We start from the raw sequence: 25833 nt of genomic DNA on the forward strand, positions 1-25833 counted from the left end.
GGAGAGGAATAAAACTCACTGGCAGTGGTTTATCTTCTAATAGTCAAAAACCCTGCTTTCCCGCAACATCTATTGTCAATGAAAAGTATAGTTACCACCATAGACATCAGATGGTAGATAGGCTCAGACAATATTGGTCGAAATTTAAACAATGTGTATGGCCTTTAGAAAAAGCCGCTGATAATTGGCTGCCAACATTCTCCCGTAAGAGAGTAGAGCGCGACAGTGGTATAGAAGTAGGAGGGCTTCCTCATGGCTAACACTTACGGGAAAATGTGGCCGTCATTATTGGGACTGTGGCTTTCTTTACTCCTGTTCTGAGGATGAAAACCCAATACATACAAAGCAGTACGTGGCATTATATGCATGTTTGCCTGATCCAGCCCTGGTTGAAAATGATAAGTGACCTCTTTATACAGACAAGAGACACATTTGGGGTTCAGATAAAGTAGTAGATTGGCCACCAATACCATAAACTCAATGCTTTCTGTAGACATCTTTACTGGACACCCTCAGGAACCAAGAAGAACAGCCATAGTGATTGGTGGGGGTCTCAGCCCTTAGACCCTGTTAATGGCAATGTCTGTCATCTCAGTAAAAGTGGTAAAAATTCTAATTTTAAAGTAAATTATCCTGATTTATATAAGGAATGTTTGAAGAAACAGGAATACTTTTGAGAGTTGCAATCGTAGATAAGTTTCACCAAAGGTCCTGCAAAGGAAAAGCATGCAAGTTACATTATCAGTGCAAGTGCTTGTAATATACTACATGTGCGATAGACACGGAGGCGTATCCCCGTACCATGTGCCGCCATGATCCAGAATATAAAGGAAAGATGGAACACTGCAAAATGCCATGCTAACGTAATATAAGGATGGTTACTTACCAACAGGGCGAACTGAAGAAATTACAATGGTGGTGAGAGAACATAAAAAGAAAATTAAAAGAAAGTTTGTCAGAATGTGACATGCAAAACTACATGGCTATAGTGGCTACAATAGATTAAAATCATCAGTGCATGCATGAATCAGCGGAGAAACACAGGGGGTCGTGTACGAAAAATAGAGAAAAAGTCAGTGGTGCTGCCCACAGCAAACTGGTCGTACTAATGAGATCCCAAAAATTCAGGTTTGTTGTGGGAAATACCGCTCATTGGTACTGTACTACTTTTTATCCATGACCGCCCTGTATGAAGTAAAATATATAAAAGTGGGAGTAATATAAAATCTACTTAACTGCATGCGTAAATATTACCAACAAATACTGTGTTATCCAAAATATTCCCTGCTCCTTTATAGCTGCTATACTGGTTATTGTTATCATCCACAACCCTACAAAGGTGGACGGCAATCTAGGGGGGATGTGAGCACCCAGCATAGCAGATAGATAGATAGATAGATATGAGATAGATAGATAGATAGATAGATAGATGGATATGGGATAGACAGAAAGATGGATATATAGATATATATGGGCTAGATAATAGAAAGATAGATAGATAAATAGATATGAGATAGATAAATATATAGATAGATAGACAAAGATATGGATAGATAGATAGATAGATATGAGATAGATAGAACAATACTGTAGATAGTCAATAAATTGGTAAGTAGATAGATATTGTAGATAGACTATCTTTCTAGTTTCTATGTATATTAGATTATACATCTATTTATATATTTAGCTATCTCAAATTATCTCTTATCACTTTGGGGCCACCATATATTTACTACATTGAAGGTGTTATCCTGGATTTTAGTTATTTTTTCCTATGGGAGTAAGAACTTACAGGCTTGTAGTTGGTAACTACCTGCCTATTGTTGACCTCTGCCGGCTCAGACGGTGACTCTTCTGCTTCTTTTCACCTCATGTCAGCAGAGCAGCTCTTCCTCCTACACTCTCCTCTGTCGATGAGGCGTCACTTCCAATGTCATGCTGATTGATAGCCAGCTTCCTGCAGTTAGGAAGCGGGGAGCCAGCTATCAATTAGCATGACATCAGCAGAGACACCTCATCCACAGAAGAGAGCGGAAAAGAAGGCGCTACTCTGTCAACATGAGGTCACTGGAAGCAGGAGAATCACCGGCAGGAGCGGTCCATGACCACTCTGAGCCGGCAGAGATGGTCGCCGGGTAGAACAGGCAGGTAGTTAGCAACTACTGGCTTGTAGGTTCTAAGCCCCATATGAAAATAACCAAAGCCCTGGATAAACCCTTTCAATAATCAACGACATTACCAAAGAAATTAGTTTCTGGCTGTCTTTTAAAACGGTTATCTACTGGCACAATTGCTTTACTTGGACAAGGAAGACCTAGAATGGGTTCTCTATAAAATTGTTACATAACTAAAATGCAATGTGCCACTATAAGGAGATCTCATGTGGCATCCGACTCAGTCACATGGAATCCAAGAGAGCGTGTCTTATCCACATAGATATCAGAAGAACCATACAAATATTTGGGAACTTTCCATCTTTGGTTCAGCACTTCTATAACCCTGATACTCCAGATCAGCATATAAATCTCATTCTGACAATGTGTTGGATTTTTCTCAAATGTCCAACCAATAAAACAAGTCTCCCTTTACTACTGCACAAACTTAGCTTTCCTATTAGATTAGTAAAGGCAGATATTATGTATTAGTGTGGAAAAGAGAGAAAATGATCGAATTCCATGGCAGAATACATCCACCTACATAATATATATGAGCGAATATAGCAGATGTTCAGGCAAATAGCTTCAATCTCCAAGAATTAACCCATGCGTGAATCTCATATATAGCCAGGCCAGCAATTCCGTTCTTTTTCCATCTCCGATAAGATATTCACAAAGGTTTACACGTGATGTATTGTGTTGAAAAAAAGCATGAAATGTGCTAAAAATACTATTATTAACCTTATAACAGCTTGCATGATAGCACTAAACATGCGCCACTAAACTGTGAAATAGTGTTTCCATTGAGTGGAGAAAAATCATTCGGTTCAATTTCATCCCGGAATGGGAAAATGATATTTCTAAGATCCACAGAATTCCTTGAATATTTTTCTTTAATGATTATTTGCCTTATTCTTTGTAAAAATAAAATCTTTTAAGGGGGAATTCACATTCTTAATATAATTTCTTGAGCATTTGTAATACTTCTTTGATTAAATAAAAGCAAGAAAAAAATCAAGAAAATATATTGTTTGTTGACCCTGTTTTAAAGGAATATATCCGGAATCATATTAATTATTTGGGGCATATTTATCAATGCCTTCTCATATAACACAAACTGTGACTAGATGGTCTTAAGATGCTCCAAATTTATCATAGTGGTTCATGCTGTTTGATAAATCTGGTGCATCTTTAGACTGTGTAGGGTAAAGCCCCCCATAAATAATAGATTGGCTAATAGATATCTCTCCTGAGTCCCCCCGTACACAGGAACGCTCATCTTGGCCAAGCGTTTCTCTGTTTTCTATGAGAGAGTTGCTGTTAGGCTCCTCTGGTGGTGGCTTATCTCCTGGAGAACAAAAAGATCGGCCATTGGAAACCCAACTTGCCGGATCCTTCAGTTCCCCAACACCATCTGTCATGTGAGTCAGAAGTTCGCCAAATACATTAATTTTCTAAGTGAGAGTTGCTAATTAGGTAAAGCCTCCCATAAACAATAGATTGGCCAACCAACAGGTATCTCTCCCGAGTACCCCCGTACACAGGAACGCTCATCTTGGCCAAACATGTCTCTGTTTTCTAAGAGAGAGTTGCTGATAGGCTCCTCTGGTGGTGGCTTATCTCCCGGAGAACAAAAAGATCAGCCATCAAAAATCCAACTTGCCAGATTCTTCACTTCCCCAACATCATCTGTCATGTGAGAGTCAGAAGGTCCCCAAATTAGTCTATTGCCAAGCCTGTCAATTTCAGGCATTTGGCCAATGTTATTTTAATGTGTATAAGATCTTTTTCGAGATTCATTTATCAAGACTGGTTGAAAGTAAAAGGAAAAAATCGAATAGTTTCCCATAATAACCAATTCGATTCCAGAATTTCCCAGAGACACTATGAAATATCAAAGATTACATCTGATTGGTTGTTATGGAAAACTAGACCATTTTTGTAATAAATTCCCTTCCAAGTGTTTATCCATTATTAGCTGGCTTACTTTGTACCAGAAATTTAAGTATAAATTTTGTCGCATTGTTTTTCACACTTTCCACTAAACCACACCACTTTCAAGGGAAGCCATGTCCTCATGTCTGACAAAATATATAAAGGGGATCATTTATAAAGGCTTTTTCAACAGTTTTCAAAATTTTGATACATTTTTTCACGTCAATTTTACATAAAAAAGGTAGCTAAGAAATTAAGGTTTAGGACAGACTTATGATTCACCAATGTTCTGCTGGCCTCCATGATTTCTAGATTTAACACCCAGTGACTCTTTTATGTGGGGCTACATCAAGGACTTAGAGCATCTACCCCCGTAACCCAGCCGTGGGGTGAGACCATGAATCACTGAGACAGTGGAGTCCGAGGATATGCTGGCAAACGTCTGGACAGATCGGGACTACGGCCTAGACATCTGCCGTGGCACCAATGGAAATCACTTTGAACATACTGTATGTGGTGTATACGTAAAACTTGGATAGACAAAGCATCTTGTTATGTTGATACATTTTTGTTAGGTTCTCATGGTTATGAACCCCAAGGCTGTATTTTGCATCATCCTTTTGGAATCACCCGATATGTTACCACGTATTGTCCACCCACTTTAGCCATTTAGAAGAGCCAAAGAGGGGCACATGTCATGCTTCAATGCAGTCTTGGTACATAAGAAACAAGAAGGGTCCATAGTCTGGGATAACTGTCACATATTTTGGACCCTTGTTTATCATTATAGGGGGAAGAGTTAATAGGCTAATATGTACCTATTAGCATCACTTTGTCACCTCTCATGTCTGAATTTTTAGAGATCCAAACAAATTAGATATCAAATGATTGTACCTACCTCTTACTGTGAGTGTCGCTGAAGCCTCCACTTTACCAACCCGGTTCTCCGAAATACACGTATACGTCCCTTCATCAATACTGGCAGACTTCTTAATCCGCAAAGTGTAATCATCCTTGATGTCATATCTATATATCAAGGTGTGAAAAAAAAATCGAAATCTTAATGTAATAATGGATGTTTCCCAAGATAAGCAAGCCTTTACCTTACAACATATAGATTCATCACAGATGTACCTGTTAACACCATTCATCGTAGGCTTTAATAATTTCACGCTAACATAAATCTCAATGACAGTTTTATGACTCTATGCATTAGTTAAAAACTTTGAGGCAATAAAATTAGTACTGCCATGTGCTCCCGGTATTAGGGCATTATTAATAATATCACTTTGTTCTTTGCAATATGGCAACATGACAAATGAACGCGATCAGTCCTTCGATATGACACGTCGCACGCGCTCTCTGACACCGTAAGCATTACATTGTTATGCTTTTGTGGCTTTCCAATCTCTTTAATCATCACTATACTCTGATAAAACCTTTTAGTCCCTTTGGAGAACAAGACTGCATTAGTTTTACCTCGCTTGATGGAGCTTCAGGCATAATCAACATAATTCAAATGATCTAAGTAGTCTTGGCAAGGCAACTAACTGGGACTACATATCCCAGCATATGGACAACATGCCCATGCCCACAGTGTGTAAACAGTTCTTTCTTATACAGAATATATCACGTTATTTTATAAACTTTTTAATTTTGTTTCTTAGACAAAGTTATGCTTGCACCATTTAAAGGGGTTTCCTATCTCATCAATTGAGGGCAAATCACAAGGATATGCCACCGCTTTATGATCAGTGGAGGTCCATGCTCTGAGACCATCAACTATCTTGTTTTTACTCTACATGGTGGCCGAGAAAAGTTCTTCATAATGGAACAACCCTACACAGTGGGCTCCGATCAACCTGACCATCCAGGGAAAGCAGTACAACCAATTTAAGTGAATGTGATTGGTTGCAGTTTCCTTGATGGCTGGGTGGTTGGGAGCATGGTTGTAAAAAGAAAAATTAGCAGGAACCATCAGTTTTGCATCTTTCCTAGGATCCTAGGATCATGGGGGGAGGGGGGTGGCAAAATTTTGACTTCTTTCACTATAAAGTAGAGGTCTATCATAACGGAAAGCCCCTTTCATAAAGTTTGGGGTAAAAAGTATAGTTTGAACTTTTCTCAATAGGTACAGTATGTGGACAAATTAAATGGGTAATGGGATGATCAGAAATCCATAAATTAGAGATCTAGGAATAAGATGATGGTCTTCAAAAATAAAGCAGCATGAACCCAAGCGTTAGGTTAAGACATTTTTATAACTGACAACCAAGGTGGCATATTTTCGACAAATTACTTGGTGGTACAGGTTCACAAAAAGTATAAAGGCAGAACTAATGAGTTGAGAAGTAATCAATGACCTCTCCAAACCGGTTTCATAAATGTTTCCAGATACAAAGACAATTCAGATTTATATTGGTTGGACAACATGGTGCTGACTAACAAGGATTATGGTCTTAATTCTGACCAAGAACACATAGACAGTATCACAGCTTGTATCCAAAGTGAATGGAGCACAGGAAACAAGCATAACAGACCAAAAATTAGTATTTTTGCGCACAATTTCTTAAGTTTTTTTTAATATACAGTATTTGGATGGGCTTAGGCAATGAAAAGGTAAAATGATCTTGGTAAGTGAAGGAGTCAAGGACTTCCTAGAAATGTGTCCTGCTTGTCGCCCCTCAAAACCAGCCAAGCTAAGTGTTCATCATATGTGTGTATGAGGGCGAAATCCAGAGTCAACTTTAGTTAGCTTTAATGCTAAATGGACATGTCTGAGGAACAGAAATCAGACATATCATTGTATGTGGTGCAAAGAATATGTTGCTACTACAGAAATATTGGCAAATAAATCGAAAAACCCATATAGGAATATTCCTGGTGTGTGAAAGTCTATTTAACATGCCCATAACTATAATATATTTACTTACTATATGTAATGGATGCCCCATTCACAGGGTCCATATTGAGACATTATGGATGTGAGACTATAATATCCAACTCACTGCAATCTAATTACAGGATGTCTGCCCTACATCATATAGGGTCAGAATGATAAGAGGGACAACACTACTACTTCATCCTTATTGGAATTGAGTGATTTCATTTATCCAGTAAATAAACCACAACAAACATTTTATGGGAAGAAGGTGTCAACTATGGGATCAATTTGAGAGTCACATAAATGTGAAATAGTAACTAATACAACACTAGATGTGAGTTCAATGCCACTGGCCGTATGGTAATGTACGCAGCAAGGAGACAACAAAATCCATAGAAACTCCTGGGATCTCATTTATTTATTGAGGCCTCTGAAAGAAATGGGGAATAAATGACGGTAAAGACCTCTATCAGAGAAGGAAAGGCCAGCGCAATGTGATAGGATCGTTCACATAGGATTATAAGGCTGGGGCACAAGGGTCGGTCAAGATAATGTCCTACTGGATGCAACCTCAGAAACTCTGCTCAGGAAAACAACAGGAACGGCTGCCAAATATAAAATATGGCATCTAATAATAAAAGGCTAAACAAATAGCCAGGCTCGCCTCGAGAAGAGGTCTACTGAGGGAAGACATAATTGAGTTCCATGAGACTCGATTAAATATTAAATTTTACTGGGCATCCTTTTATTTATAGGAAAATGGCTCCTATCCAGTGACGGGAAGACAGAAGTATAGTCATTAGCACAATATCTATCTATCTATCTATCTATCTATCTATCTATCTATCTATCTACAGTGCCTACAAGTAGTATTCAACCCCCTGCAGATTTAGCTGGTTGACACATGCGGAATTAACTTGGCATTGTGACATTTGTACTGTAGATCAGCCTGGAAGTGGGAAATGCACTGCAGGAAATTTTTTTTTTTTTTTTTTTTTTTTTTTTAAACGTTAAAAGTTAATTCAGAGTGTCATTTATTATTCAACCCCTCAAACCACAAGAATTCTGTTTGGTCCCCCTAAAGTATTAAGAAGTAGTTCAGGCACCAAGAATAATGAGCTTCACATGTGTGGATTAAAGATCTCTTTTGCCAGCCTTTTCTGACTATTTAAGACCCTCCCCAAACTTGTGAACAGCACTCAGACATGGTCAACATGGGAAAGACAAAGGAGCATTCCAAGGCCATCAGAGACAAGATCGTGGAGGGTCACAAGGCTGGCAAGGGGTACAAAACCCTTTCCAAGGAGTTGGGCCTACCTGTCTCCACTGTTGGGAGCATCATCCGTAAGTGGAAGGCTTATGGAACTACTGTTAGCCTTCCACGGCCTGGACAGCCTTTGAAAGTGTCCTCCCGTGCCGAGGCCAGGCTTGTCCGAAGAGTCAAGGCTAACCCAAGGACAACAAGGAAGGAGCTCCGGGAAGATCTCATGGCAGTGGGGACATTGGTTTCAGTCAATACCATAAGTAACGTACTCCACCGCAATGGTCTCCGTTCCAGACGAGCCTGTATGGTACCTTTACTTTCAAAGCGTCATGTCAAGGCTCGTCTACAGTTTGCTCATGATCACTTGGAGGACTCTGAGACAGACTGGTTCAAGGTTCTATGGTCTGATGAGACCAAGATCGAGATCTTTGGTGCCAACCACACACGTGACGTTTGGAGACTGGATGGCACTGCATACGACCCCAAGAATACCATCCCTACAGTCAAGCATGGTGGTGGCAGCATCATGCTGTGGGGCTGTTTCTCAGCCAAGGGGCCTGGCCATCTGGTCCGCATCCATGGGAAGATGGATAGCACGGCCTACCTGGAGATTTTGGCCAAGAACCTCCGCTCCTCCATCAAGGATCTTAAGATGGGTCGTAATTTCATCTTCCAACAAGACAACGACCCAAAGCACACAGCCAAGAAAACCAAGGCCTGGTTCAAGAGGGAAAAAGTCAAGGTGTTGGAGTGGCCTAGTCAGTCTCCTGACCTTAACCCAATTGAAAACTTGTGGAAGGAGCTCAAGAATAAAGTCCACATGAGACACCCAAAGAACCTAGATAACTTGGAGAAGATCTGCATGGAGGAGTGGGCCAAGATAACTCCACAGACCTGTGCCGGCCTGATCAGGTCTTATAAAAGACGATTATTATTAGCTGTAATTGCAAACAAGGGTTATTCCACAAAATATTAAACATAGGGGTTGTATAATAATTGGCGCACACTTTTATGTTTAAAATTTAATAAAATTCAACTGAGCAACATAACTTTTTGGTTTGTAAGATTTATGCTTCTGTTCATAAAACCTACTCTCGTTTGCAGTTTGAAGGCTCTAACTTATTTGCATCTTATCAAACCAGCTAAATCTGCAGGGGGTTGAATACTACTTGTAGGCACTGTATCTATCTATCTATCTGTCTATCTAAAGATAAGAAGAGGCAACACTCCATTAATAGGCAAAAAGTTTGGAATTTATTAGCCCATGTGGCGATGTTTCGGTCCTATCACAGAACCTTTGTCGAGCCACTTCTTATCTTTATATATCTAACGGATTATGGTATTGTTTGTCCAGGAGGCTTGTACCCTGAGTTTTTTTTGCATTTTGAGCTGCTTCATTTTTTTATCTATCGATCTATCTATCTATCTATCTATCTACCTATCTATCTACTGTTTCTATCTATCTATTTATCTATCTATCGATCTATTGATCTATCTATCTATCTACAGTTTCTATCTATCTATCTAGCTATCTACAGTATCTATCTATCTCATATCTATCTATCCAATATCTATCTATCTCTCTATCTATCTATCTATCCAATATCTATCTATCTATCTATCTATCTATTCCATATCTATCTATCTATCTATTATCTATCTATCTATCTATCTATTCCATATCTATCTATCTATCTGTCTATCCCATATCTATCTATCTATCCAATATCTATCTATCCCATATCTATCTATTCCATATCTATCTATCTATCTATTTATCTCCTATCTCTCTATGTATCTATCTATCTGTCTATCTATATATCTATCCATATATCTATCTATCTATCTATCTATCCCACATCTATCTATCTATCCACATTATCTATCTATCTACATTATCTATCTATCTATCTATCTATATATCCCACATCTATCTATCTATCTATCTATTTATCTATCTATCTCCTATCTATCTATCTATCTATCTGTCTGTCTGTCTATCTATCTACTGTATCTATCTATCTGACTGTCTGTCTGTCTGTCTGTGTCTGTCTGTCTATCTTCCCTTCTCTGTAGCTGGAGACACCATTACATGACAAATGGTATGAAAACTCCACCAAGCCCAATGGCAATGGGATTATTCAGGTAAACAGAAGTTAATACAATACCATTTACACATTTTACATGAAAATTTTCCAGTGTCATATCAGAGCGCTGGCAAAATATCTAAAACGAGTCCTTGTATGACTGTGAGCTGAGTGATAACTATAGAGAATTCTGGAATGTGGCCACAAAGCGCAATAAATAACAGAAAGGTGCATAGTGCGGCAGACAATGGCCCTCTGTGCACAGTATATGTGTTACCGGAGCATTGCTGGTCGCTCCTTGGGTCTTATAATAGCCTGAAAACTCTACCTTGTGTTATCGGAAAGTGTCTCAATGCTGCTTTTGTTTAAGGGTTTAACGTTCTCAGTCTTGTGTTCAAAGGTGCTTGTACAACCTTTCAGAAATGCCATATTATTATGCCAGGCGGCTGAAGCCTAGGAAAGCTGAAGAACTAGATATGCAAGGGGAAAAGCTCAGGTTCGTTCTTAATTAGAAGCAGAAAAGATGACAAAACAGTAGTAAGAAGTCAACAGTAACACGAATGGGGATACGTGGATTGAGAAATCTGGCAATCATTGGGTCAGAATGAATACACTCATTGTTGTTCCTTGTGATTAATGACAGTTGTACAATGGAAAGCAGGCGGCCTTCTCCACGCACATACACCCCCCACCCGTATATTCCTACATGAAACACGCATGAATTATTTACCCCATTTAGATTTGGCCCCTGGATAACATGACCTATCATCACTGCACCAGGGATTGACTGTTACCAGCTGTGAAAAAATCAAATAAAAAAAATAGAAAATTGGAGAAAAAAGAAGTAAAAATAGGAAAGTAAATCACAGAAAAGCTATAACCATCTGTTCCTACAAAGGTAAAAAAAATGTAAGAAGTTTCTGCAGCTGATATGGAATATGTTCTTCTGAGCCTTCAGGAAGATGACACGGATTATGTTGTACTTTGATTTATTTTTGTCTTTTTTTCTAGCTAATTAGTTGTCAAAAATGTATTTTATTCTTTTGTATTTTTCCACATTTCAGAACAACATGACGTTTGCTTTCCAAAGATACATATTGTTGTTTAAAGGTAATATACAAAATCTATTTATTTTAAAGGGGTTGTTTCATCTTTTATTTTCAGAAGCGGTGACAGGGGGGCAGCGCTCTCTTGATGAGTGACAGTTTGGACCGGCAGCACGGTCATGCTCACGCGCTCCAATGCTGCAATGCACAGGAAAATTTGCCACTGCAGTGTTGAAGGAGTTCAGGGGCACTAAAGATGGCTGAACCCAGCGATCCATCCAGCTTCAAAGCAAACTCTATAGCAAAGAACTTGCAAGCCAAGGAGTACAGCTACCTCTCATAGATTGCAAAGGGTGTGAACTATAAAATTAAAAATACCTCAGTTCGTGAGGACGTGGAGGATTTTCAACAGAAGGTTAATTGCAAAGCTGCTTGCTCTTACAAATTCCTTGCAATTTTAAGAAGACAAGACAACCACTCTAAGGGTTTATTGACACGAGCGATTTGAAAAATTGGAGACATGTCCGATTTTGGTTCAAGTATTGGACCAAAATTGTCAATGCAAGTCTGTGAAAAAAAAAATCGGATCTCACTCAGAGATATCCGATTTTCACGGACTGACAGAATGGAGAAGGTGGAGAAACTTTTTTTTTTTCCCTCTCCATGTACGAGAGAAACTGATGACACTCTGATCAAACTCTGATCAGTATAACTGGACTGGTTTTCTCGGATGTGGAGAAATGAGTCATGCGACCCTATTCTTAGAGGGATACAGCATGTATTGCGCTGACTACATTGGATACACTGGCTTTTGTATATATTATCTAGAAAATTGCTGATCGCATGTTGTGTGATATGGTTATTGTTCCTGTATCACGGGGCAGCGGGACGGAAGTGATTCCTACTTATCTTGGTAATGTAGTGATGTATCCTACACGTCATGTTGGACCTGAAAAGAATATGATCTTGGCATAAACCCCAAACAGATACAATCTTTTTTGCTGCAAATTTTCTCCATTCTTACACAAGTCCATGAGATGCATTGTAATAACAAAATTCTCTAATTGTTGATTTATAAGTTGGACACACATCCTGCGACTAGCTGCAAAGCATCAATTGATGGATAAAAAAAGCATTGCATTCATTTCTTTTTTCCTGCCAAACTGAAAGACCCCATTAGAAATCAATAGGGTCTGTCGTGGATCATTGGTGTCAGTTGTATGACACCATGGTTTCCATTATACACCAATCCGGAGCCTAGGGCTTGGAGCAGTTCTGCATTTTTTCCTTCTGTTTCATTATAAGAACATGAGAACAAATTTAGTGGCAGGGGAAGAACTCGCACATGGCGAGCATCAACCTCATAGTCTGTAATGGGATTTTTAGAGTCTCAGTCACGGTGTGTTATTTTGTCTTGTTTTTTTATGGAATTTTTGATGAACAGTCCCACATCTGAGTCCAGTCCAATGCTTTCCATTGACTTGCATGGCTGAGTGCGATCCGAATATTGGATCACTCACGGGTATGCAATGAATTTTTCTTAGGACAGTCCAAGTCCGAGGAAAAAATCAGTCACGTACATGGCCCCATGGAAAAACATTGGTCTGAGTCTGATCCAATGTTTTGTCAAACTGAAAATATGCTCGTCTCCACCTGCCCTTATGCAAGTCTACAGGCCAGCGTATATATAGTCACATTTTCAATTAACATTTAGAATCAGTGGATCATTTTTTCCCTGCAATAGAAGAAATAGTGGGCACATGGCTCAGCACTTTCAGCACTTTGTGTATTTTCACCCTTGAACATAATTGTCTTTTTCTATTCTGAATAAGTTCAAAATTCTACGTAGAGTATTTTCTTTCAGCTTCTTACTATGTCCAATTCAATATGTCCTTATTGGAGCTATATTTTACTGATATGGCGCTACAATAAATCAAATAATTAAATTATGAGATTCTGTTTGCCTGCAGCCATCACAAGAGGGATCTTAGTGCGAAGGTTTAGATATTAAACCGTATCTGTCGGTTCAGATAATTTTTCAGAGCAAGGCCAAGTTCACACGTTCAGTATTCGGTCAGTATTTTACATCAGTATTTGTAAGCCAAAACTTTGCCTTGGCCGATGGTTCAGCCGTCAGCCATCTGGGCCGACTTTCCCATACACAGGACCGCTCGTTTGGCTGAGCACTCCTGTGTTCTCTATGAGAAAGCCACTGACTGACACATCAGCCAACAGCTTATCTCAGGGAGGACAATGTGATCAGCAGTCCGAAATCAGATGTGCCATCGACATCTCCTTTACTATCAGTTGGTCGAGTTGGTCGACACCTCCATAAAAATTAGACAATCAGGTTCAACTGACTTTAGTCTAATGTGTATGGGGGCCCTCTCCTGCCTTGTATACATAATGAATAATACTACTTCTGGCCATTATATGACTTGTATCCTTCTTTTTTGCCATTTTCCCCTCTACAGACTCTATCTCTAATTTTCAGTAGTCTCTAAAGTAAAGGGTGAAGACCCACTACTATCATTACTTCCATACACTGGACACACAGAGGGATGGATTCCTGCTCTTCTTTCTTTGTAGCACACAAACAAAACCAAAGAGGACATCATATAACAGTACTGAGCTGTGCGGCTGTGCATCCAGCTCTGAAGGTAAATACATGCTAGATGCTGCAGTAGGATTTGCCTGTCTCTACACCGGTATCGGATCCCTTATTGTGCTGTGTGCTCCTCTCTCATTCTTCATCTCTCTTCTCTATAGAGATGAATTGGAGCTGTAGCATAATAATTTAGTGATTTTTCACTTCCATCTTTCTTTGACCAAGCTGGAGTTGAGTGTTTTTTTCGAGGAGGCAAAGAAGTAAAGAAGTAGCTAGTAAGAGGAGAATGAAGCCCTTTTCTCTGAGAAGATAAGATACAGTTATATGAAAAAGTTTGGGCACCCCTATTAATCTTAAGCTTAATGTTTTATAAAAATTGGTGTTTTTGCAACAGCTATTTCAGTTTGATATATGTAATAACTGTTGGACACAGTAATGTTTCTGCCTTGAAATGAGGTTTATTGTACTAACAGAAAATGTGCAATCTGCATTCAAACAAAATTTGACAGGTGCATAAGTATGGGCACCTCACCAGAAAAGTGACATTAATATTTAGTAGATCCTCCTTTTGCAAAAATAACAGCCTCTAGTCTCTTCCTGTAGCTTTTAATGAGTTCCTGGATCCTGGATGAAGGTATTTTTGACCATTCCTCTTTACAAAACAATTCCAGTTCAGTTAAGTTTGATGGTCGCCGAGCATGGACAGCCCTCTTCAAATGATCCCACAGATGTTCAATGATATTCAGGTCTGGGGACTGGGATGGCCATTCCAGAACATTGGAATTGTTCCTCTGCATGAATGCCTGAGTAGATTTGGAGCGGTGTTTTGGATCATTGTCTTGCTGAAAGATCCATCCCCTGCGTAACTTCAGCTTTGTCACTGATTCTTGAACATTATTGTCAAGAATCTGCTGATACTGAGTGGAATCCATGCGTCCCTCAACTTTAACAAGATTTCCGGTGCCGGCATTGGCCACACAGCCCCAAAGCATGATGGAACTCCACCAAATTTTACTGTGGGTAGCAAGTGTTTTTCTTGGAATGCTGTGTTTTTTTGCCGCCATGCATAACGCCTTTTTGTATGACCAAACAACTCAATCTTGGTTTCATCAGTCCACAGGACCTTCTCCCACAAAGAAAGTGGCTTCTCCAAATGTTCTTTTGCATACCTCAGCCGACTCTGTTTGTGGCGTGCTTGCAGAAACGGCTTCTTTCGCATCACTCTCCCATACAGCTTCTCCTTGTGCAAAGTGCGTTGTATAGTTGACCGATGCACAGTGACACCATCTGCAGCAAGTTGATGCTGCAGCTCTCTGGAGGTGGTCTGAGGATTGTCCTTGACTGATCTCACCATTCTTCTTCTCTGCCTTTCTGATGTTTTTCTTGGCCTGACACTTCTGACCTTAACAAGAACTGTCCCTGTTTTCTTCCATTTCCTTACTATGTTCCTCACAGTGGAAACTGACATGTTAAATCTCTGAGACAGCTTTTTGTATCCTTCCCCTGAACAACTATGTTGAATAATCTTTGTTTTCAGATCATTTGACAGTTGTTTTGAGGAGCCCATGATGCCACTCTTCCGAGGAGATTCAAACAGGAGAACAACTTGCAAGTGGCCACTTTAAGTAGCTTTTCTCATGATTGCATACACCTGGCTATGAAGTTCAAAGCTCAATGAGGTTACAAAACCAAAAAAAGTGCTTTAGTAAGTCAGTAAAAAGTAGGTAGGAGTATTTAAAACAAGAAAATGATAAGGGTGCCCATACTTATGCACCTGTCAAATTTTGTTTGAATGCAGATTGCACATTTTCTGTTAGTACAATAAACCTCATTTCAAGGCAGAAACATTACTGTGTCCAACAGTTATTACATATATCAAACTGAAATGGCTGTTGCAAAAACACCAATTTTATAAAACATTAAGCTTAAAATTAATAGGGGTGCCCAAACTTTTTCATATAACTGTATATTATAAACTTTTCTATATTTCTTTGGACTATTAATTTATGCAAAGTTTTATATGATAGTGATCATTTAATTAGTATACAGTAAGCTCCCCCAAGTGGTGGCTGCAAGTAGCTGAATTTTACAATTTTTATCATTGTTTAAGCGAGGGATTAGGGCTCTGTATGAGAAAAACAAAGCTCATACATAAAGTCATATTAAGGAATTAATTGGAACAGAATGTTGGACCTGAAAACAATAGGATGTTAGCCAGTGACTATATACTACAGTTACGGTAGATATGTCCGCTTGGAGGCAAATTTTATCCATTCTTACAGAACTCCACAGGATGTATCAAGTTGAAAATAATCTTTGTTGGATGATTTATAATTTTAGAATAATGAAAATATTATAAAACATTTGTTTGTTTCTCTTTATTACATTCCTTTCATTACAGAGTTTAATAGAAAAAAATAAGGGCAAAAGCTTGGAATCCAATTCAGCTGGAAAACAAATATAATTTTACGTCTTAGCGTTAGCTATGTTAGAACAGCAGCTTTCCCCCTGCGTGCCGCAGATACATCCAGCATTTGTAGCTCTGTAAAAGTCTCCTGTTTTATTGATGTTAACAATCTTAATTTCTTTTAACATTTTGTCACAAGAGACTCGGTTCAAGAACCGGTCAAGGTACTGTACCCCCGGCAAATCCTCATGCTGAAGATGTACACAGGACTGCATGTTGTGCAATTTTTGCTTTTGTTCTCTATTAAATAATGTGAAAAAGGCAATATCTTTTAGACTCTGTATATCAGTACTCTCAGCTTAAGTGACGAATGTAATACTACCTACCAGTATCGGACTGGGCTGCCAAGGGCCCACCAGTAACCAACTCCAGGCCACCACTTTTCAGCCACATGCAAATGTGACATTATCCTCCATCACAAATTTCTATAACAATGAACTGGGTAGATTAGTAAATGAATAAGATAGTGATTCAAGTATATTGTGCCAAGTGCTGCTCGTACAAGAGGGTGGTGGCCCACCAGTGGATTTTCCTGTTCTCCTGTGGGCCAGTCCAAGCCTGCTACCTACTTACATATTCACATTCCCATTAGGTTAATGTTTGCATTTAGTGTGTATGCGAGAAAAAGCTTCGGACATAAACGCCAAAACGTGTCCATAGGGCTCCATTGTTTAAATTAAGACTAATAGCTTATTCTTTTCATTTTCTTCTGCCTAATACATCAATATACTGATTTAAAAAGCATGAAATAGTTTAGTAAACTTAGCTACTCCTAGGGAATCACAGTATATCATATTAGGACTCCATTAAATGTATACATTATAAGCTTTTCAATAGCTTTTTATGATATAAAAAAGATACTATACTCACCTACGGAGAACGGATGCAGTAGCAGATTTCAGCCATAATGGCATCAGATTAAAGGGAATCTGTCAGTAGGATCAAACCCCCTACGCCGTCTATGGGCATGTAGGTCATAGGAAGCTGAATAAAATGATACCTTGATTTCTACGATACAATGTTTTATTCCATTATTTATTTTATTTTTCTTATATGTAAATGAACTGTTAAGATCTATGGGCCGGACATAGATCTCCCCAAGAATCTGCCTCCAGAGATTATTATAAATAAAAAAGATGTTACGAGGGTGAGATATGTGCGCCCCCCATCATTATTACTCCCTCACCTCATCACACCGTCTTATCATGTTTTTAGGTATTGGTCATTCCTAACTATTTCTATATTCAGCATATGCATCTATTCATCTATATATTCATCTATAGCAACATAACTTTGATTACAAAGACATCTGTAGTTGTATCTCTCCCTTTACAGTGCAGTCAGCTCAGCTGTACTGCCTCTTCTCCACACCGGCTGCCTGTGAGATGGAAGCAAAATTAGTATATGTAATCACAATCTTCCCTGCTCCAGGTACAGTGGGTACAGAAAGTATTCAGACCCCTTTAAATTTTTCACTCTTTGTTTCATTGCAGCCATTTGGTAAATTCTAAAAAGTTCATTTTTTTCTCATTAAAGTACACTCTTGGCTGAAAAAAAAACAGAAATGTAGAAATTTTTGCAAATGTATTAAAAAAGAAAAACTGAAATATTACATGATCATAAGTATTCAGACCCTTTGCTCAGACACTCATATTTAAGTCACATGCTGTCCATTTCCTTGTGATCCTCCTTGAGATGGTTCTACTCCTTCATTGGAGTCTAGCTGTGTTTAATTAAACTGATAGGACTTGATTTGGAAAGGCACACACCTGTCTATATAAGACCTCACAGCTCACAGTGCATGTCAGACCAAATGAGAATCATGAGCTCAAAGGAACTGCCCAAGGAGCTCAGAGACAGAATTGTGGCAAGGTACAGATCTGGCCAAGGTTAAAAAAGAATTTCTGCATTACTCAAAGTTCCTAAGACCATAGTGGCCTCCATAATCCTTAAATGGAAGAGGTTTGGGACCACCAGAAGTCTTCCTAGACCTGGCCATCCAGCCAAACTGAGCAATCGTTGGAGAAGAGCCATAGTGAGAGAGGAAAAGATGAACCCCAATATCACTGTGGCTGAGCTCCAGAGATGTAATAGGGAGATGGGAGAAAGTTCCACAAAGTCAACTATCACTGCAGCCCTCCACCAGTCAGGCCTTTATCGCAGAGTGGCCCGACGGAAGCCTCTCCTCAGTGCAAGACATATGAAAGCCCGCATAGAGTTTGTTCAAAAACACATGAAGGACTCCCAGACTATGAGAAATAAGATTCTTTGGTCTGATGAGATGAAGATAGAACTTTTTGGTGATAATTCTAAGCGGTATACGTGGAGAAAACCAGGCACTGCTCATCACCTGCCCAATACAATCCCAACAGTGAAACATGGTGGTGGCAGCATCATGCTATGGGGGTGTTTTTCAGCAGCAAGGACAGGACGACTAGTTGCAATTGAAGGAAACATGAATGCGGCCAAGTACAGAGATATCCTGGATGAAAACCTCTTCCAGAATGCTCTGGACCTCAGACTTGGCCGAAGGGTCACCTTCCAACAAGACAATGACCCTAAGCACACAGCTAAAATAAAAAAGGAGTGGCTTCAGAACAACTCTGTAACCATTCTTGACTGGCCCAGCCAGAGCCCTGACCTAAACCCAATTGAGCATCTCTGGAGAGACCTGAAAATGGCTGTCCACCAACGTTCACCTTCTAACCTGACGTAACTGGAGAGAATCTGCTAGGAAGAATGGCAGAGGATCCCCAAATCCAGGTGTGAAAAACTTGTTGCATCATTCCCAAGAAGACTCAATGCTGTACTAGCTCAAAAGGGTGCTTCTACTCAATACTGAGAAAAGGGTCTGAATACTTATGACCATGTGATATTTCAGTTTTTCTTTTTTAATAAATTTGCAAAAATGTCTACATTTCTGTTTTTTTCAGTCAAGATGGGGTGCAGAGTGTACTTTAATGAGAAAAAAAATGAACTTTTTGGAATTTACCAAATGGCCGCAATGAAACAAAGAGTGAAAAATTTAAAGGGGTCTGAATACTTTCCGTACCCACTGTACATTGCAATCACACACAGCTCTTCAGTGAATTCAGGAGAGCAGACTGTCAGTCATTACATGTCTCCCACTAGTATGCCCCCTTTCATTTAAAATAAGCTATGGTGGCAGATTGTTGAGATCTGTGTCCGACCCATAGATCTTAACAGCTCATTTACATATAGATAATATGTGAATTTCTCAGGAATAAGACATCAAATCTCAGATATCAAGGTATAATGTTATTCAGTTTTCTATGACCTCCGTGCCCATATAGACGGCTTAGGAGGGTTGATCCTAGTGACATTTTCACATTAATCAAAACGTCATAAATAGCTATTGAAAAGATACTGATCTCTTCATTAAACAAATGCAATTTTAGTCTATTAGCGATGACTGCCACTGTTAGGCATCCGTCACAGCATAATTTTAATGCATATGATGTGAACAAGGTATTAGAGGTCCAGATCTGCTTCTTTTACCAATCTACTATTATCTTTTAATAGGTACAATTGAGTCTACACTCTAAAAGGGACCTTTCAATTTGAAACTTGTAATTCTTTACTTAGTGTAAATGTTGATGTTCTCCAGAATCTGGTCCTGTCTTTTTTTCCTGCACCTCTGCATTCTTGAGATACAGCCTTTCCTCTCCTGTATGTAATTCCAATCTTCTTAGCCAACTGGGAGTGTTCATCAAGAAGACTCCCAGAGAGAAGAGTCGAGGACCACACCCAAAGACCAGATTTTTATACACCGAAGATGGGGCCATTTCTCAGAAATGCAGAAAAGTAGGAGAAACAGAAAAATAATGTCGGATTCAGGAATCAGCAACATTAACACCAAGCACAAAAATGGCGTATGTATGGCAACTAGCAGGTCCTCTTTAACAGCACTATGTTTTCCTGAAAATGTCATTCATTATTTGTTATCTCTCCCTTACTTAGCTATAGCTACCCTTAAAAAACTCTAATCTCTTAAGCCAACTGGGCATGGCCCTCAAGACAACTCCCATAGAGAAGAGATGAGAACCACGCCCCCTTGGATAAAAAGACTAGACTAGAAGTGACAGGTCCTCTTAAACATTAACATCATAAAAATGCCTTAGTCTAAAATTAATCTTTCCTGGTGAATCCTTCTTTATATATTTTTATGTAGCTGGGGACACAGATATATATTTTACTTCCCAAAGTGGTAAATTACTATATTACATGAGAATGCCGACTATGAAATTACATTACACATCAGTTGTAAAGTGCCCGATTTACTAGATTTCTTTAACCTCATTCTGTAAAAAGCAGCAGATCAGCTCTATACATTTATTTTAAGAAATTTAATTTAGGCTTTCCATTCTCCGGGACTGAAGTGTGGGGCACCAGCCAAGCTTCCCTGGTCGATCTGGCATTTCCTGTTCCTTAACATTGTGTTCTTATAATCATTAAATGTCTATTAGTGTTTCAGAAAAGTAAAGTCTGAAATTTTATTACAGATTTACAAAAAAAAAAAAACGACTGCTCAAGTCTGGGCAACAACATTTAGTAAAAGTACATTTTTACTAAGAAAAGAACAGATCTTCCCCGGCGGTGATGAAAAGCTATTGGAACGGCAGCTCTTCTGTGCAGGAGGTTAGAATTGTTATTACACTGTCATAAATTTCCCCTTGTAATTGAAAATCTCTTCGCGGAAAGAAGAATTTCTGTTTTACATACTTTGTAATTACAGCATGCAGCTGCCCTCTAAGACGTGTCATTTTCCCAAACCCCATGCTTGGCCTACATTTAAGGACATCCATTCATTCGAAACCATATAAAGGATGACCTCTTCTAGGAACACACTGCAGACAAATGAAGAATTCAACCAGTTATCATTTTCTTGTGAAATATATGCAGTATGATGACTGAAACTCCTTCTATGAGACCAATTCTTTGAGAACATCAATTCCTCATCAAGACCAGATTACCGAGGACAAAATTTCAGATCCATCATGTATTTCTTATATGGGCCATAGACTCTTTAGAGAAGATCACACCCTTAGAAGACCAACATGGGCATAATGATTGTGGTCGCAGAGGGTGAAGAAGAGTGGCCTGTCGACTTCAGCTGGAGCCTCCTCACACTGGCATGCCAGGCCAAACATGTCACTCTCCTCAAGGAGAAACACTGCCTCTTAGATCCCTTTTATAGGGTCTAGAAAGCTACAAAGGCCCTCACATATGACCAACATGGAGGTGGGGCCCATGGGACTCTAGTTACTCCACTAAAGACCACTTCTGAATTAAATTTTTTGTGGTTGTCTCAAAGTTATTTTTTTCTAAATTAAAGGGAACTTGACATCAGAAGTTCAACTATTAACCTGACCCCATGCTCCTGTAGACAATTATATGGTAATATAAATCCTGTTAGCAGCTAAGCTATATATTTAGTGGTTTCGCCATTGTTTTAACTGAAAAACTTGCCTTTGTGTGTGTAATACTGTTAAACTAAGTAATCTAGGCGATAGAGCATCCTAGCCAAGTCACCAAGTCATCTTTTGAAAACACGCCCATTCCCTTTGATTGGTGACATCAGCGTAGACATCTTTGAAATCCAGGGCATACTCTTGTAGAGTCTGGACTCAGAACACCTTGAAGAGAGCTGAGATGTATACACCTCAGGGTCATCAAGTTACTATGCATAATTTCAAAGATCTCAGAGCTGCCATCATCAGGTTGTGGAGGGATCAATCAAAGGGAAAAGGGATGCTTTCTAAAGATGATTCAGTGACTTGGCCAAGATGCTCTACCACCCCGATGACTTGTAAAGCTTTTAGACACATGGAGGCAAGTTTTCACTTAAAACTATTGTAAAATTGCAAAAACATATAGTTTAGCTGCTAACACCATTGCTATAACCATGTAATTGCCTGCAGGAGCATGCATTCAGGTTAATAGGCCATTTTCTGAAGTCAGGCTAACTATAACTAGTAGATTACATGTACACAATCAAAATCATTTCAGTTCCCCATGACCAGATTTTTTGCAACTGCAGATAAATTGGAGGCAACTCTGAAACAAATTGTGCAAAGTTTGATGACGTTTTTCTTGTGAATTTCCATGAGGAAAACTAATTTCATTAAAAAAAAACTATAATACTCACCTGCCCCACTACTTCTGTGGCAATGCATCCCTCGTCCTGTGACTGTCTCTGCACAATAGGCTTACATCGATCATGTGCTGTCAAATGAAGCCTTAATTTGGCTGTAGTGGTTGACATGACAATAGCTGAAGGCTGGATGTAGAAAAACCAGTGGAAGATCAAAGAAGCTCTACCATGGAAAGTGACTACGGGGTTTTTTCTTTCATTTTTTATTTTATTTTAGCTTTTGAGTAAACTGGTTTTCTTTTATTTTAATCTGGTCTTAAAGATTTTGCTGTAGAACTACAATTAAGTTTTTAACTCATTATTGAGAATCCACAACAAATCCGCAATCGATTCTCAAAAGAAATTGAATCAGTGCATTAAAATTCCACATCACAGGGCAATTTCTGTGGGTAAAAATTTATCAAATCTCATCCACTTTCCTGCTAATGTTTTCCACTATGGATATTTTGTCTGAAAATCCAGGCAGAAGATCTAAAACATCGACGTGTGGACAGATAACATACAGTATTCCTAGGGTGCGGATGGGAATATTGTTTTGTCTGGTGTGATCCCAATGGTTGGACTCACAAGAGTTTCACACTGTTGCCATTTTAGGTGCGATTATTTGATTCGATGACTTTTACAGAAATGTATAAAGTTATTTCAAATCAGAAAATTATATTCTAAATCACTTCTATTCCAAATGTTATACATACAAAATAAGCAGAAAAATACTGAACTGTTAAGACAGTGACTTGAGTAATCTACCTGTAGAAAAAAATAAATAAACTAATAAATACTAAAGAAGATGACCAACCTTCCTCTTGGCAAGTCAACATCATCTTTTTTCCATCGGACCGTTGGCTGAGGATCCCCTTGGACCTGACATCGGAATTCTACAGCTTCGTCCTCTAGTACAACCTGGTTAATAGGTCTTCTGAGAAAAGTGGGCCGTTCTTGTGAGGGAAAAGAGAAGACAAATGGTCGTTATTAAATCTTTTAACAATTCCTTCGAGTAGTGTTAGAAAAAGCTTTGGGTCAACATTTTACCTTCGCACAATCTAAAATAAAATAAAAACTCTTAATTGGATGTGATACTTTTAATAGGAGGGAACAAACAATGGACATGAATGAGATGTTCATTTGGAGTCCTTCCAAAAAAATGTTTGCTTTGCCATATTCGAGGAATGGGAACATGAAACAATTAGGGCTGCATGTAACCACAAGGTGATGGTTGATTTGCTTTATTTCCTCAGGATATTTTCCTTTAAGGTGAGAACATCATCTACATCTCAGAGGGACATTGTGGAAACCATCAAAGCCAATTACAGCCTCAATGTGGAAGAAACGCAAAGCAATAATAGCTTTAAAAAATATCACGGACTGGTTTATTTTTCAACAACTCGAGTCTAAGAAGAATCATTTTAATCAGTCAAACAGCTAATTGCAAAACTATAGAGTGAGCGGAGAGCCCTGCTACTGCCAATACAATTAGCATGCTACATGTGCGAGATAAACTCGATTAGAGCCTCCTGCATAACTTGCTTTCAGCGCTAATCTCCCTGGATATGATCTGACAACGTGCAATAATAACCACGCTTCTCTTAAAAAAAGTTACATTAATAAAACAAAGCTACAGGCTAGATCATAGTTTTATCAAATCTTTCTGATAGGATCAAATAGGGCCTCCGGTATAACACCAGAAATGGAATAAATGAGTTTTTAAATGTACCGGCTATAGGAAAGTTTTAAAAGGGTTGACAGGTCTAAAATTAAAAGTCTGCAGTCACGCTGGATAACTGCAGACTTTTGAATCCCCCCAAACACAGGTGCTGTTCGCAGCGAATATTTGCCGGTTTCTGAACAAGGAACGGAAGTGATGTATACAATATGCATACTCCCGGGCAGAAGGCGCTTAGTGGGTGCAGCCTTGCTCCATAGAAGCCGTACAGTGGGCATGGCCGTCTAATGGGTGCGACATCACTCAATACACTTGTATGCAGCGAGACGGATTCTGTCTGGGAGTATGCATACAGCATACATCACCGCAGTCACTTTTTCACACAGGGCCCTGTAGGTTTGGATTTCTTTTTCCCTTAAAGACCTTCATATAACAGCTGCATTTTGTGTTCACTTGTGTCATTTTTGTCTAATATTTACATTTGGTTTGTGATCTGAAACATTTAAATGTGATAAACATGCAAAAGAATAAGAAATCAGGAAGAGGGCAGACACTTTTTCACACCATTGTACATATATATATATATATATATAATGTTTATTTTTTTGGGCTCTATTTATGTTTTTATACTAATTGTTAATCCTGGAGACACACGATTCAATTCATTTTGACATATCTGTACTGAATACTGCAGATATTCACATAATAATGTGCAACTCTTGTCCTGTGTAGATTACTTCATTTTTCTAGATCCCTTTTATCCCTATTGATTTTTCCTTGTCTGTTAAAGGCCTTTTGGCAGGTGCTTGGAGTGACGCTACTAATGGCGTACACAACTGACACAATCTCGCCATCGCTCGCTGTGGGGTGTATATGTGTTACTTATTATCCAGCTATTTTAACAATGACTTTACAATTGGGTATTTTTAAACATTTGAAACTTAGAGAAGAAGAACATGGCTCTAAAATGTACTTGATGACACATTTTTTACCATTAACACGTGGTTGTCATGTCAAAACCATTTCTCTTAGATAGAGAGAACCTGCATGATTTTTTTATTTTGAAAGAAAAAAATTGGTAATAATGTCCCCCATGTTGTTAAGTACAAGGACTCCGTGTCCCAAAAAAAACCCAGGAGACTTCACAATGTCATGTAATATTCTTTTCATTTCTTCCAACAATGGAAGCAACAGAGATAAGACCTCAAGTTGTCTTCTTTTGTCAAGGCTCTTAAGTAGGCTATTGAAGCAATTCTCTGCTATATGGACACCGTTTCACCTTCCTCAGGGTTGCCATCCAGCTTTCACAGGCTTTTAAACTACAAATTGGCCTACTTATGCACTGATACACCCCTACTGTCGTACAGCTATTAAAATAGGCAGCCTTGTCCTAAAAAAAGATGAAAATACCAATGAAAAATTGGTTATCGCTCACTGCTTCACAAAGCCACCTAGGCCTATTTGTGTATTTCATCCTCATTATTAAAAGGATTGACTGGTCACAAAATATTGATGTCCTATTCTTCAGAGAGTAGATTGGTGTGAGTTTGA

At 38.9% G+C, this 25833-nt stretch overlaps 1 protein-coding gene across 16 annotated transcripts in view; it reads right to left on the reverse strand.

The window, feature by feature from the left end:
• Nucleotides 1–25833, reverse strand: part of ROBO2 (roundabout guidance receptor 2) — a 1535448-nt gene that overhangs the window by 154727 nt on the left and 1354888 nt on the right. For 13 of the 16 annotated variants that reach the window (XM_073668228.1, XM_073668234.1, XM_073668219.1 and 10 more), the window contains exons 5-7: nucleotides 23419–23557; nucleotides 4990–5117; nucleotides 887–898 (exon numbers count right to left, since the gene is read on the reverse strand). In XM_073668228.1, coding sequence (XP_073524329.1) covers nucleotides 887–898; nucleotides 4990–5117; nucleotides 23419–23557 — 279 coding nt within the window. The remainder of the gene's footprint in view (nucleotides 1–886; nucleotides 899–4989; nucleotides 5118–23418; nucleotides 23558–25833) is intronic. The other 3 variants (XM_073668221.1, XM_073668235.1, XM_073668232.1) reach the window with 1 other exon arrangement.

Source organism: Phyllobates terribilis, unplaced genomic scaffold (assembly GCF_046119375.1).
Source record: "Phyllobates terribilis strain yellow unplaced genomic scaffold, ASM4611937v1 Scaffold_2__4_contigs__length_985480577, whole genome shotgun sequence".
NCBI classification, from domain to species: Eukaryota; Metazoa; Chordata; class Amphibia; order Anura; family Dendrobatidae; genus Phyllobates; species Phyllobates terribilis.